Here is a 16,068-nt window from a genome sequence, read left to right on the forward strand (position 1 = left end):
CAGGGGCACATCAACATTCTCTCTTGCTCCCCCACCCCCTCCCCGCTCTTCCATCCCCTCCCCGCTCCCCGCATCCGTTCTCCCGTTCTCTCATATGTATAGATTATAGTATACATACTTTTGTACTTTGTTATTTTCATTTATATAAGCATTTCCTATTATAAATATTTTAATGGTTGCATTATATTTTCTCTTAATCTCTTTAAAATACATGTGATTTTAAAACAAAAATTACAACAATATATTGTGAGTTTATAATGTGTATGGATTCAATACATACAATAATTGTAACAGCAGGGGGAGGGGTAAATGGACCTATATAATTGCAAAATTTCTACATTTCACATGAAGTGGTAAAATATTACCTCTAAGTGGACTGGGAACCCTTAATGATGTATATTTCAATACCTAGAGCAATCACTATTAGAGAAAAGACACACAGCAAAATTCCAGTTGATAAATTGAAACGGAATTCTACAAAATATTGAAATCATTAAAAGGAAATGAAGAGCAAAACAAAAAACAAAAAAACAAAGGGAATAAAAAAAAAAATAATAAAATGGTAGACCTAAATCCAACAATATCAGAATAATAAATATCAATGGACTATATATTCCAATGAAAAGACAGAGTCTATTAGAATGTATAAAAAAGCAAGACCCAACTTCATATTATCTATAAGAGATGCACTTTAAATATAGAGGTATAGTTCAGTTGAAAATAAATGGGTGAAAAATACATACCATGCAAACGCTAAACATAAGAGGGCAGGACTAGCTATGTTGATATCAGATAAAACAGACTTCAAGACAAAGAATATGAAAAAAGGTAGTGTTCATATTTCAACATTTCATAATAATGAACAGATTAATTCATCACCAAGACATAGCAATAAAAATGCGTATGTACCTATTAATAGAGCTTCAAAATACATGCCATCAAAAATAACAGATTAAAGAAAGAAATGGATGGCCTAAAACCATAGTTATACATTTCAGAACTCCTCTTAGCAATTGATAGGACAATTATGTCAAAAATCAGGAAAATATAAATAATCTAAGCAATATTATTAACCACCTAAATCTAATTGATATTTATAGAACACAAACAAAAACAGCAGGATACACTCTTTTCACAATATTTAACCGAGAGAAACCATATGTTGAGTCATAAAACAAGTCTCAATAAATTTAAAAGAATTAAAACCATACAAAGCTTGTTCTCTGACCATAATGATTAAATTAGAAATAAAAAACTATAAGATATCTAAATCAAAACAAAACAAAACACATCCCTCAATTATTTGGAAGTTAAACAACCTACTTCTGAATAATGCATAGGTCACAGAAGACTCGGAGAAAGTTAGGACATATTTTGAACTGGATGATAATGAAAATACATCATATCAAAGCCTGTGGGATGGTAGCTAAAGCAGAGATTCGTGGGACATTTATAGCTTTAAAGGCTTACATTAAAAAAGAAGAGAGGTCTATAACCAATGACCTAAGGTCCACCTCAAGAAGCTAGAAAATGAAGAGCAAAGTAATACCGAAATAATTAGAAGGGAGGGAATAATGAATGTCAGAGCAAGACTCAATAAAATAGAAAACAAATAATAAAGAAAATAAAACTAAATGCCACTTTAATTTTTTTTCTAAAAAAGAATCAACAAAGCTGGTAACCCAATAGCTAGACTGACCAAAGAAGAGGAGGGGGAGAGCAGGGAGGAGGGTAGCACAGATGATCAGTATCAAGAATTAAAGAGATACTGAAAGGAAACAGGTGGGTATCCAGGTGGGGGGTAAATCATCAATCCTTACACTTCATACAAACCCCAAAAATGATCTCCAAAAAGGATCACAGATCTAAATTAAAAAGCAAAAACTATGAAATTTTTAGAGGAAATCATAGAAGAAAACCTCTGCAACCTGAAGTAGACAAAAGATTTCAGAGGATGCAAAAAGCATAAGCCATAGAAGAAAAATAAGATAAATTGAGCTTTATAAAAAATCAAAACCTAAACAAAAATACCTTCAAAATATATCCAGAAAGTGACAAAGCAAATTGAATGAGAGAAAATGTTCACAATACATTTATCTGACAAAAAGCCAGAGTATACAAACTATGCCTAACCCAATAATAAGAAAACTAAAGACTCAATAAAATAATGGGCAAAAGGTTTGAACAGGAACCTCAAAAAATAGATTTATAAATGGCCAATGAGCATTTTAAAAGATGTTCAACATCCGTAGTGTCCACAAAACACAAATAAAAATCACTGACATACCACAAAATGGCTAAATTAAAAAGACTTGGCAATACTCAGTCAGGTGTGCAGAAACTGGAGCCCTCCAACTGCTGGTGGGAATATAGAATAGTATAACCCCTTTACCAACCTGTTTGACAGTTTCTTTAAAGTTAAACCTATATCTACATTATTTGACCCAGAAATTTACACAGGAGGGAAAAAAAACAAACATGTCCACATAATGATGTGTACAGTAATGTTCATAGCAGCTTTATTCAAAATAGCCCAGGTGGAAACAACTTAGATGTTTATCAACAATGGATAAATACATTGTGCTATGTTCATACAATGGACTACCACTCTGCAATACATCTGAAATCATTATGCTGAGTGAAAGAAGCCAGACACAAGAGAGTACATACCATATGATTCCACTTACATAAAATGCAAACAGGTCAGAGTGACAAAAGTGTCCCCTCCTTGGAGGAAAAAGAAAAGTGATTGCCTAGCAAGAAAGATTGACAAGGGCAACAGAGTAGCTGGCTGGGGAGTGATGGGAATGTTCTCTTTCTTGCCTGTGGTGGTGGTTCCACAGGTATATGTGACTGTCAAAACCCATTGCGTTTTACACTTCATTTTTGTAGTCAAGTATAACGACATGTAGCATATTAGTTCCAGATCTACAACATAATGATTCGATCTTTGTATGTATTGCTAAGTGATCCCCGTAGTAAGTCTAGTTAACATCCATCATTATGCACTTTAAATAGGTGCAGTTTATTTACATAAATTAATATATATTAACATTGACAAGGGGAAAAAGAAAAGATGGTGAGAGCCTGAACCTGGGCAGTACAAGGGAGGGACAGATTTGAGAACTACTTAAAAATAAAACGGACAGGACCCGCTACAGGAAAACACAGGCTGCCTGCAGCTGCTCCCGGTCTTGCAGAATTCGGATAAACTGGACTGACAAGAGCAGCTCAGATGGCCTACCGCCTGGCCTGAGCGCTGAAGAGGTTGCTTCTAGGATCCGGAATCAAGTTCCAGGATTTTCCTGCTTTCAAATACCACCACCTTGTGTTTAGATGTGAAATGCATACCCTCCAGTGGCTCTGGAGGCTGTGTGTCTTCCAGAAAGGAAGCATCTGCTATGACACCTTTTGGGCAGTCTTTTGGAAATTATGTCACAAATGCATGGCAGCCACCAACTCCCCCAACTCTCCCAGGCCCCGGAAACAAGCAGCAAGGCTGTAGCACACACACTGAACAAGAATGTGTGTCCAATAAAGTGCGTGCATGCAGCCCTGGTGCCTGGGGCTGCTGCCCCACTAGTACCCGGGGAAGTTAATGAGCCCCAGGAATGCACAACAGACATGTGGGGAGGTTTATGGGCTACACGGTGCACATTAAATGCAGGATGGACCAAACCAAGACATTTGAAGCCTTCCCTCTGACTTTTAAATGTAGCTGTACATGTAGGATTTCCAGCAGGAATATATATATATATATAATGGGATTTATGCAGAATTTCAGAAAGCTTACCAACCTAATGAAGATGTATGCTTGGAATTTTATTTTGAGAATATCTTCTATATCAAAAGTAGAAAATGGGATATTTCTTATTCAAGAGGTGAGCAAATAAAAATTTGGAAAAAAGAACGGGCATATTTTTGTATCAGGAAGATTTGAATGAGTTGATGAAAATGCAGTCTAGAGGGGCTAGGCTAGACAAATTTTGGGGGATCTGGTAGGGGTGGGAATTGCATAAGCATCAGTAAGTACAAATGATGAATTCAAGGACCAAAATTATCCATATTTCTCTATTTAAAAGAAGAAGGAGAAAGAAGAGAGGAAGAGGAGGAAGAAATATATATTCAATGACACCTAGACAACTGAAGAAATAATAAACACATATACTTTTTCTAATCATTTAGTATTAACTAGTTTAATCTCTGTAACGACTCTGTGGAGAGGATGCCATACCAAGAGAGGACTTCCATTAATAGATGAGCAAACCAAGGCACAGAGCAGTTAAGTAATTTGCTCAAGATCACGTAAGTAGTAAGTGGCAGAGTTGAGATTTCAATTGAGGCAGTCTGGCTCTAGCGTCTGCCACTTAAAAGTCTGGGCCCTTAAAAGAAAGTAACTACTTTATTAATAAGACAGAATATAGGAACTTACCAAATTTGTTTACCAAAACATTTCAAAGAGATCTGAAACACCACCCTTGGCAAAATTATGGTTTAAGGCATGGGGTGAAAAGTCACAGAATAAAAATTACTGGTATTAGAATAGATCAACATAATAGACATTCTTAGTGCCTAACAGGACCCTGTATTGTAGAGCAATGTAATTAGACAAACTTGGAGAACACTGGTGTGATCTCACAATCTTAAAAGGATACGCATTTTCCCTAATCCTGTGACTAAAAAAATTGCCAGATAGTTATTTACCAATGTAGGTCTCCACTAAAAGCTCGCCAACCCGACAAACATACTGGTTAAGAGCTCAGGCTTTGAATCCAGGCTTACCATCTCTTCCACCACATTGGGCATGTTCCTTAATGCATCTACACCTCAATTTCCACTTCTATAAAATGGGGAGAATATAATCTAACTCACTGGGCATCCTCTCGATAAAGGGAGAACAACACTAACAAGTTACAGGTTAACAAGCGCTCAGTAACTGCCAGGCCCTCTCTATGCATCTCTATGGAAATTATGATGCACAGTCACACACACACACACACACACACACATGTAGATGCAGTTAACATTCACATTTTATAAGAAACTTTCCCCAGCATCACCCAGACAATAGGAAGCAGAAGTCTGATCCCACTCAACGTCAATGTTATACAGAGAATATAGAAAGTCAACAGTGCCCAATGAGTACGAGGTCCTTAATAAATGCCTCTTCTTTCCTGGCCCCTTACTTCATCCTTCTCTCCTGGACTGTCCCCAAGGGAAAGAGTATATTGAAGCGTCAGACAAGGCTAGATTCATGGAGGTTCAGAAGGAAGAGGCTCAATGCCAAGCTCTTACTACATACCCTTCAGAGCAAATAGATTTTGGCTTCTCCTCCAGTTAATACCTAAGCCCTCAATTTTTTTCCCCCCCAACTCCATGATTTCCTTCTCTGGAACTTACATAAAACACCAAAGTGACTTTCAAGCCGGAAAGACAGGACTACTAAACAGCTTTAAAGTTGCAGGTGAAATTGAGTCACTGCTAAAACGTGTTGACTTAGTTTCCTAGAAGAACATGGGATTGGATTGAGTAACACCCGGTCATAGTGTTACTGAGCTGGGGGATCCTGAGCGAAACACCGGCCTTCCCTGAGCCTCCTCTTTAAAAACTGGTTAAGCCCTAGCCGGTTTGGCTCAGTGGATAGAGCATCAGCCTACAGACTGAAGGGTCCTGGGTATGATTCCGGTCAAGGGCACAGCTTGGGTTGTGGGCTTGATCCCCAATAGGGGGTGTGCAGGAGGCAGCCAATCAATGATTCTCTCTCATCATTGATTTTTTTCTATCTCTCTCTCCCTATCCCTTTCTCTTTGAAATCAATAAAAATGTGTGTGTGTGTGTGTGTGTGTGTGTGTGTGTGTTTGTTTGTTTGTTTTTTAGAAAAATAAACGTTGATTAATACAAAGATTACAATCCTGCTCTTGCCTTGCTTAGAGCTACGGAGAGAATCGTGTGAGGAATGCATGCGAAAATACTTCGCAAATTATGAAGCACTATACAAGCGTGGGCAATGATCAGTATTAATCAAAAGCTTATCAGGCTTGCTAAGGAAATTCTTGAACAAGAAAAATGAGAGCCTACATCAGAGGTGAGCGGCAAGCGGGGCTGAGGAGAGCCAAGTGGCAAAGAAAAACTGGCTGTCAGAAGCTCATTTTCCGTGCTGGCAGTTAACCTTCAATCCATTTTATAAGGCCAGGAAGTAGCCATATTTTTAATTAAGTGTTGACGGTAGGCTCAGCAACATAAAATGTAATGGGAAGGAAGACACACCAGCTTAAAGAAACAGCTTCTTACCTCTCCTTCTAAGAAAGATATCTTTTCTAAAAGCTGCAATATTAAGAGCTGCTTCTGTTGCACCTTTTTCTTTAATGATTCAATCTGGAAAGAAAACAAATGGAAGACTGTTAGTCAAAAATACAGAACTGTACAAGTTAACCCACTGGAAGAGACGCCTTTAATTTTCATTTAAACAAGACCTACACATTGGTTCTGTGTGTTCCATGGAACAGTATGAACACGAGAAGCTCCATGTAAAGGGAATTTCGAGCCCAGGTAAGCCTGGGACATCAGACGTGATTTTGGAGTCCCATGTCATTAGGTGTGTGTAACCTAACTAATCAGGTAGTCACACTGATTTTGCTGGGTAACCCTTATTCCCATCAGAACATGCTTCAGGAAATGCAGATTCAACTCAAGATAAAACAACTCTTCAGTTTAAATATATGAGGTACCCAGCCTATCAAACATGCAGCTCTGTTATTCCTGTTGGTGCTTCATATTTGCTCAACCAGGTGTCGAAAATTTTCATCTGGGGAAGGGGTAACTGCCACTCAAAGCGCTAGTGAAGCACAGAGGACTGGGGACTCCTGCGGCCTGGGGTGAGCAGGGAAGGCTCCCTAAGAGACAGGCTTGAGCTAGGCTTTCACCTTTGCTTTTTAATACAGATATTCTCTCTTGGACTCCTCTTTGCTCTTCTTCCACATATCATGTCTCCATAGACAAACCACAAATGCCCTAAAGCCTGAACCAGAGTACTGTGGTACCAGGCCATGTCTCAGAAACTAGTGGGAATAGTGTGTTCGTTCATTAAGTAACTCATGATTTTGAAGACTGCACTAATTTTCAAACAATCTTGTATATTAAATTTGAACATTTGCAAAATCTCTCTCAATGCAAAATGACACAATTCCTATAAAAAGTACAAAAATATAATTGCATCTACCCTTACCCTTTGATTCAACAATTCAATTTTTTTCTTTTTTTCTTTTTTGTTAATCCTCACTGAGGATAATTTTTCCATTAATTTTTTTTAGAGAGAATGATAGGGAGGAAAAGGGGGAAAAGGGTAGGAGGGGGGAGGAAGGAAGAGGGAGAGAGAAAGAGAGAGAGGGAGAGAGAGAGAGAGAGAGAGAGAGAGAGAGAGAGAGAGAGAGAGAGAGAGAGAAACATTGATGTGAGAGAAACACATGGATTGGTTTCCTCCCACACATACCCAGATAGGGGCTGGGATCAATCTTGCAACCCAGGTATGTGCCCTTGACCAGAATTGAACCTGTGACCCTTCGTTGTGCGGGACAACACTCTAACCCCAGAATACATGAGCCAGGGCAGCAATTCCACTTCTAAAAATAGATATTTGCCGAAACCGGTTTGGCTCAGTGGTAGAGCGTCGGTCTGCGAACTGAAAGGTCCCAAGTTCGATTCCAGTCAGGGGCATGTACATTGGTTGTGGGCACATCCCCGGTGGGGGGGGGGGGGGGGGGTGCAGGAGGCAGCTGGTCAATGTTTCTCTCTCATCGACGTTTCTAGCTCTCTATCTCTCTTCCTTCCTCTCTGTAAAAAATCAATAAAATATATTTAAAAAATAGATATTGAAGAAATATTGGCCAAAATATGAAATGACTTAAACAGGATTTTGTGGGGTTTTTTTTAGAAAACAAAACTATAAGTAAGTGGCTGGTTAAATAAACCATGGTGCATCTTAGCACTGGATGTCTATCTAACCTTCAAGAAAAATGAAGATCTCTAAAGCACTGATCTGGTGTATTATAAGGAATACATGCTCTGCTAGCATTGGTGTAAAATAGGTGAGGACACATGAATGCATATATATTTGAAAAAGAAAATACTGCAAAGATAAAAATAAATCTGAATTAAAAAATAGTTACCATAGGGAAGGGGAGAAAATTAGATAGAGGACACAAAACAGAAGGAAGAGCTTTCTGATAAAACTATAATACATAGATTTAATTTTGGAAGCATATTTTACAGGTTCAAAAATAAAACTAAACCAAAATGGACAAAATAAGTGAATCCTAAAACTTGAAAACAAACTGAAATAAAGGATCTTAACTGCATAGTAAATGGGTGAAAATAATTAATTCAAGCATTTTAACAAGGTAATTTGACTATATTTTTTAGTGAAATGTATTCTAAAAATAAACAGAACTGCAAAAAAAAATCTTTCATTCACTAGGAAAATTGTTTGTAGTAATCTCAGTATTGTTATTTTTAAACCAATATATTGTTAAACATCCTATATAATAAAGAGTTATATAATAAAAAGCTAATATGCTAGTTAGACCGAACAGCAGAATGACTGTCCAGACGACCTTCCAGACAAAGCCTGGGCTGCGAGGGCCGAGCCCCGTGCACAAATTTCGTGCCTTAAGCTGCTAGTGTTTTGTTTTTATATCAAGATTTTTAGTGTAATAGAAAGAAATTCAAGTATGAAATCAAAGAAGTAAAAAGAGTTTTATTAAATTCGAAATAAAAATATCAGTAGGAACTCATAATCTTTTATTTTCTTTTGTTAAATATGCATTTCCTAACTTTTTCCATGGTGAAAACTTAAAAACAATAACAATAAACACATAATATATGCTGGTTGTGGTCTTTAAATACCATTCCTCAGCAAAAAGACACAGGACATCTTGAAGGAATGACCCTTTTCACGGGGCAAAAATATACTAAATGAATCCAGACACCTTGTTATGCTTGAAAACAAGAACACGAAAGCTTTTCCCTGGGCCAAGGTTGGGACAATTTGAGCATCAAAAAGAATAATGAATGGAATTGAATGGAATATATACATATATATATATATATATATATATATATATATATATATATATATGAGTATTTTATGATTCATCAGAAACAAAACAGCAACTACTCGTTGGACACCATTGGAAGTGAAAGGGCACAATCCCTTATTTATAAATTTGGCAATTTAGAAGAAAGAATAAAGCATTTATCCTGCCTTTCTTGTACAAACTACATTTTGAGATGACTAAAAAGTTCTAATCTGTGAGGGAAAAAGCTGTACTTTTCAGAAGAATTCCAGCTAATAAATGGGGAAAGAATAATAAGTTAGAAAATTTAAAAAAAAATAGAAAAAGAATAAATCAGAAAAATCACCATTGTGCTATTCCCATGAAACAACTGACGGGAGCAACCACCATGGACAGAGGAATGCATTAGGGGCAAAGCTGGTGAGGAACTTTACAGCTGCTTCAGGCTGCCACCATCTGAATCCATGATCAGCCTTAGCACCATTAAAGGTGGGACAATCACACGCTGCGTGCCCCAAAATGATGCAAAATGAATCATACAGCACCACTGTGAAGTATTCTTGCCTCCCCTCACTCACAGAAAGTTGACACTGAATCTAGGAGAACTTCTAGAGCAAATAAGGAAAGAAAAAGTCAAATCCAGAATGTGGGAACTTTTATAGGACAGCCAACTCCAGGTCCCTGGTGGGGGTAAAACTGGTGGCAGTGGAGAGGGGGAGAGGGTCAGGGATAAAAGGAAGAGACCAAATGAATGGACCTTCTCTGTGTGCTGATTGGACCAAAGCATCCGTAAGAGACATTTTAAAGACATTTCAAAAAATATTATCACAGATTGGTATATTCAATGATACCCAGGAATTATCATTAATTTTGTTAAGTGTGACAATGGCATGTCACTATGATGCACACTGACCACTAGGGGACAGATGCTCAACACACAGTATGGGGCTCCCTCCTGTCTGGATCGGGCTTGCAGGGACCAGGCAAATACCAGCTATCCAACATCCCCCAAGGGGTCCCAGATTGTGAGAGGTCACAGGCCAGCCTGACGGACCCCACTGGTGCATGAATCCATGCACCAGGACTCTAGTGATTATATAAGAAAAACTCCACATGTTCCAGAGATGCATAGTGAAGTATATAAGAAACATAAGCAAGATGTCTGGGAATTGCTTTACAATAGTTACATGGGGTTGGGGGGGGGGGGGGGAGAAGAAAAGAAGAGACAAATATAGCCATATTTTACTATTTGTTGAATCTGGTTAGTGAGTCTAGAGAACTTCATTGATTATTCTCTCTGTCCTAAATGCATTTGACATTTTCATTATAAAATACTTAAAATTCCACCCAGTGTCAAAAAATATAACCTTCCAACATGAAAGCAAACCTTACAAAATAGAATATACAAATCACGCTTAAGAAAAATGTCCAAGGTTGATAATAATTAAAGAACTTAACAATTTGAAAGAGTAGTGAGGTACCTTTTACTACCTATTAAATTTGCTCCAAACTACTGACCAAAGAAATCAGTGCTGGAAGGGGTGGGAGGGACAGCTCCTCTCATGTGTTGCAGGTGGCATTGTAAACCAGAATGACCTTTTGGGCAATTCAGCAATAAATAGTAAGAGCCATAAAGCTGTTTGTACCCTTTGACCCACTAATCCTACTCCTGGGAATTTATCCTAAGGATACAACTCAGATATAGGGGGGGAAAAAAAGTTATATATACAAAGATGTTCTTGCTCCTATTATTTATAATAGAGAAAATGGAAATAACCTTAATGTCTAGCACTAAAGGAATGGGTAATAAATTATGGGATATCAATTGGATGGAATATATTACACCAACGCTAAAAAACAAATATATTGCAAAGTGAGAACGTGTTTATCAAAAGCCCAGAGGAAGAGAAAAACAAAAGTTTACAATGAGGAAGGTAAAAGCTGGGCAAAACAGTTCTATTGTTTAAATTTCCTTCAACGTTTGTAGGAAATTTTTTCAAAAATCATCCTTATAACGGTGTTCCTTTTTTCATCCCTTCCTTTAGGATTTAAGGTTTTTAAAAGCTGACTTTTAAAAGCTTAAATGATAGGTAAAATGGGTCCTGAAATGAACTAAAAATGTTCCAGGAATGTCAGAGGCTATCAAATAACCTCAAGTACCGCAGAGTGTAACTTCGCACACACACGTTTCCCTGTCTCGGAAGTCATCAGAGGGGGTTGTGAGTCAAGAGCAGAAAGAGGTGCGGTAAGGGCACCCTGATGAACAGCTCATGGGAGCATTCTAATTTAAAGAAGGAAATAAATACAGGCAAGATGCCGTCTGCAGAGAGCTGAGGGGAGCATTCTGAGCATTCCAAGGGATGAGAGGGTTGATTCTAAAGAGACCCCTCATTTTCTGGGGAGAGAGGACAGGCTGCGGGAGGATTTGGGGTGCTCAAGTTTCTGCCCAGGCTCATGTCTGTCAGCAGCTGATGTCTCACGAAGCGACATGCTCTGTGCTAAATGAAAGCTGTGTGTGCACATGTCCTTTCGGCCCTGAGCGTTTCTTACAGAAGCATCTCGTACAGCGCCTTCTGTGACCGGGGCCAGTTTGTTCAGATTAGGAAAAAAGGGCAGTCAGACTGGCAGGCAGGGCGTGGCTGGCCCCTTCTGCCCTGCAGGTGCCAACTTTGAGTCCCTGCTTAGTCTGCCCTGGAGCCTGCCCCTTGGAGCACATCCCAGGCCCTCTCCCAAGTGAGAAGGTCACGCTTCTAAAATAAGCAGACTTGCCTGCTTCTGGGTTTGATAACGTCACAGGTGACAACTGACTTCCAAATGTGACTCTTCAACCACAGCGGCTAAATCGCACATTTGTGTGGAAAATGGTGCTATTTTTGACTGCCCACTTCAAAGAGCCTTGAAATATTGTCTCAAAAAGCACCTCGCATCCGATAAACACTCAAAACATTAGCCACTACTACCGCCTTACTGCAATTTCTCACTCAGACTGTCAACTCCTTGAGAGTGAAGACCTTGGTCACCTTTATATTCTCAATGAAGGAATGACTCCATGAATCTATCCACCCATCTCTGAACAATCCATCCCTAGACGTCTGGGGAGGAATTGTCTGGAACAGACTCTTGGAGAACTGGATGAACCCAGGTGAACATGTCCCCTCAAAATCAGGGGCCATTCCAAATCCAGGGTGCTGTGCAGCTTCTAAGCGAAATCCCTGTGGTACCTTTGCCCTCACTTTTTGCCATGCTTAAGCTTACACATTTGACCTTCAGCAGGTTTATGTGCTCTCGTGGAGAAGCATTTAGGTCCGCCTGTCGTGAGAAGGTGGTAAATGTGCCAGGTGACCAGGTTCTACTCAGGGCATCGGAAATGGGAAATGAGAAGCACTGGCTCTCAGACCTCACCTACTCCATCTACACCAGAAGGTCATCTTGTTGCCATAATTACACTGAAATATACAACTGTAAGCCCCCTTATAGAACAAAGGGAAGAAACCCATCTTGGTAAAATCTGGAACCTTTTAATGGATGTTAATAGAATCTTTTCTAATTTTTGTCTTCGTGAGCACAGTTTTTGGTAACTCAAACTGCATATATATGTCTTGCAGCCTAATTGCTCAAGCAGGATATTAGTTCTCTAAGACTACAGGCCAGTTTAATAGTTAAGAAGGAGAGGAGATCTTAGGACTGACCATGGCTTTCCTTCACATTAGTTACCATTAAGTGGCCTGATAGGTGACCTGGGTTAAGCAGCCCCTCTTATCCACAGCCACCCCCTGGAATCACCTGGGCGGAGCTTTTACAGAAAACCCAACTTCTAGGCTCTACCCTCAGAGATGCTGAATACCACTCTCCTACTTAAAAACCCACCCAAGCTTCTAATATTCAAACTTCCTAGCATGGACATCCAGCCCTCTGCTGTGGTCCCACTCTATCTCCCCAGTTTCGTGTCTTGCCTGTCCTGTCTCATAATAAATCCTACAGAAGAGCCACTCAATCTTCTCAGCATTCCATGGACACAGAACGGTCCTACCTCCATCCCTCGGCACACTCCCTCCTCCTCCCCACCAAGACACCTCCCTCTGTCATGAAAGACTCAAGAGTCACCTCAAGCTGGCCTTGTGTCTCCCTCCTCTGTTCTATCCCGGCCCTCCCAGCAAGCCCGTTAGGACAATAACTGCCATTTACCATCCTTTATTCACATCTTGCCCTTGCACGAGACAGCAAACCCACCTGGGACAAATGTTCAGTGTATCAATTATCTTATAGGAAAGAGCAGTTCTCTGAGGAGATCAAATCACCCTTATCAATCCACACGTCTTTATAAACTGCTTTGGAAATAGATTGCTAGTGAAAGGATTCCTCCTAATTTGTTTCGAAAAGAGGTTATGTGTCAACCAGATCAAAATGAAATTGTACAAAAATTGAGTGAAGTCCTGTCATGTCTGAATCCATACAACCCTGGAGGTTGCCAGGCTCTCAGCTTCCTGGAGGTTTTTTCCATTAGTGACAGATGCGTGGGACACAGGTTGTTTTGGCTAGACGACAGAATGCGATACAACTCTGTAATTAGAACTGTGAGGATAGCACCCAATTGTGTAAGACTTGTGAAACATATAGCTCAATGTTGAGGTTGGGGATGTGGACAGAAAGGAAGAAATGTAAGAAATGGCAGCAGCAAGTAAGTATTAAATGCAAGATAGCACTTGATGTGGTTTTTAAGGAAATTGTGCTTGGGATGCTTTCTTTTGCCTGACAATATGCAGGTACTTGAAAAAATGCCTTACATAACAGGAAACACGCTGAATGGAGTATGATGCTAGGAGTCACGTTATTTTTTGATTGTTTACTAATAAGTTTATGATATTGTTTATTTTCTTTGAAATTTGTTTTATTTTGTTTTCATTCTAATTTTTTAAAAAATATTTATTGAATTTATTGAGGTGATATTGGTTAATGAAATTATATAGGTTTGAGGTGTACAACTCTACAAAGCATCATCTATATATTTATTGTGTATTCACCACCCTAAGTCATCTCCTATCACCACTTATCCTCCCTTTGCCTTCTGCTATTTTCATTCTGATTTTAGGAATAACCAATTAAAGCCCAGATGCTTTTATTCAAAACCAGGTATGAGGGTGGTGTGTGGTGGTAGGAAGTTTCCAACCTCCATCAGCAGCACTCCTTCCCCTGAACCCTCACTTAGACACACTTCCTCGCTGATAAAGAAACAAATCCCTTTCCCATTGCAAGACATGTCAGAGAAGTGCCAACTGGAGCTTCTCATCAAAACAAGACCATCAGGGTTCTGAATTCTAGGTTAGAATAAAGCAATATGACACTTTATGGTGGGTCCCTGTAGACATTTCCCAGACATTATGAGCTGTGAGATGACTTGGAAATTTCACAAGAGAATCACTCGAGGATCCCCATTATTTTCAAAACGCCTAGAGGTCCAGCGAACCAGGGAACTGCCCAGGGCAAGGATGGGACAGGCCTGGCAGGAACCTTCCAGAGCTCACTCAGGCTTCAGCGCCTTCTCCTTCGGCTTCCTCTTGTCCTGACAGGGCCTCGTTCTCAACCCAAACCTCTTGCGATCTGGCAAACGGTGGTCTCCATTTCCCTCAACAAAACAGGAAGCATGCGGGACCCTCCTGCACTCTCCGTGAAAAATGGGGATAAGCCGCATTTTGCACTCTTTCTCCTGAAAAGGTTTGTGTGTTTTTTATTTTTTCCTACAGTTTCTCTTAATTCTATTCTACAAATCTGATGGCATTGTCATTTCACAGGAATGCATTTTAAAGTGCATCCTCCTCCATAAAGATGACGGCAGTTAAGAATTTTAAAAATAATAAAGTGACCCTCTTTTCCTGAGAAATAATCAAGCATGGAGAAACACGGCACAGCCGGAACCCGGCCCACACTAATGCAGCCTAAAAGGACAGCTTTAAAAGGACAAGGAAAATGGTACATTATCTCATTTTGGGGGGAGTGAGGGAAATGAATTAAGGCCACAACAAAATGAAACTGAAAAATTGCTAAATGAAGCTCTGAGTGGGGAAAATGAAAAATCAATGAAGGGACGGAGGGGAAAAAGGTACATTTTTCATCATCATGAGCTTGATTGGGTTTGCAGAAATTCATTTTCAATTAATGTGTCTTGTGGCATTCAGCCAGGCTGGATATGAGCAGGGCACATATTTTAATCAATTTTTTTCTATTAAGTTTGAAGTTATATATAATAATAGAACTATACCATTCAAAAGGATCAGTTGAAACGGGCTTCTGAGGTAGAATAATCTGATTTGGTTTGATTTCTATCTTATATTAACGATAACTCAACTTCTCCTCGAGGAGAGAGGCCCGAGTCTCCTGGCGCCTAAATGTGAGTAGGCTGTACACACATCAGGGAAGGGTGAGCAAACTGGCCCTGCCCCCTGTATGCATGGGGAAGGAAGAAAGGTGGGTGCACTGGGCACCGGGGCTTTGGCTGGGCCCGCTCATTATTCTCAGAAACAACCCTAAGAGCGGTCACCCCCAAAGAGAAGGAAACTGAGGTTCCTAGAGCTGCATCATCGCTCATCCCTCAACGCCGGTGGTCATCTCTGCGGTGGACCCAGTGTCAGGTGCTGAGCGAGGAAGACTTCGTCTCCACTCTCCCAGAAAAACATCCCAGGGAGGAAGGCCAGCAGTAAATGGAGAAAGAAATGCACAAGTGGGTGCAATAAAGTGAGCAGACAGAGGGGTGTTAGGTACCCCCTGAATACGGAAGGCACCTGCCAGCTGCTGATGGGGAGAGGGAAAGGTTCAGAACCGAGGGCTAATGACCCGCCCAGCCCAGCTTGCTGGGACTTTCCAGGCTTAAGCACTGGAAGTGCCAGGAACTTCTCGGTCGCAGGCAAATCAGCACAGTGGTCACCCTAAAGCTGGAAGCTGGCAGACCTGCGATCCAAACCCACATCCTCTGATGGCAAGGCTCTGTCCTTCCCACCACACT

At 40.0% G+C, this 16,068-nt stretch overlaps 1 protein-coding gene across 6 annotated transcripts in view; it reads right to left on the bottom strand.

Annotated features, from left to right (window-relative positions):
- The window catches only part of LOC118720643 (myocardial zonula adherens protein), an 87,672-nt gene that overhangs the window by 10,753 nt on the left and 60,851 nt on the right, over positions 1-16,068 (bottom strand). For 5 of the 6 annotated variants that reach the window (XM_045582208.1, XM_036440752.2, XM_045582201.1 and 2 more), the window contains one exon: positions 6,292-6,375. The exons of the other annotated variant lie outside the window; for it this stretch is intronic. In XM_045582208.1, the coding sequence (XP_045438164.1) occupies positions 6,292-6,375 (84 nt within the window). The remainder of the gene's footprint in view (positions 1-6,291; positions 6,376-16,068) is intronic. 6 annotated transcript variants of the gene reach the window in all.

The sequence above is a fragment of the Pipistrellus kuhlii genome, unplaced genomic scaffold, assembly GCF_014108245.1.
Source record: "Pipistrellus kuhlii isolate mPipKuh1 unplaced genomic scaffold, mPipKuh1.p scaffold_m20_p_1, whole genome shotgun sequence".
NCBI lineage: Eukaryota > Metazoa > Chordata > Mammalia > Chiroptera > Vespertilionidae > Pipistrellus > Pipistrellus kuhlii.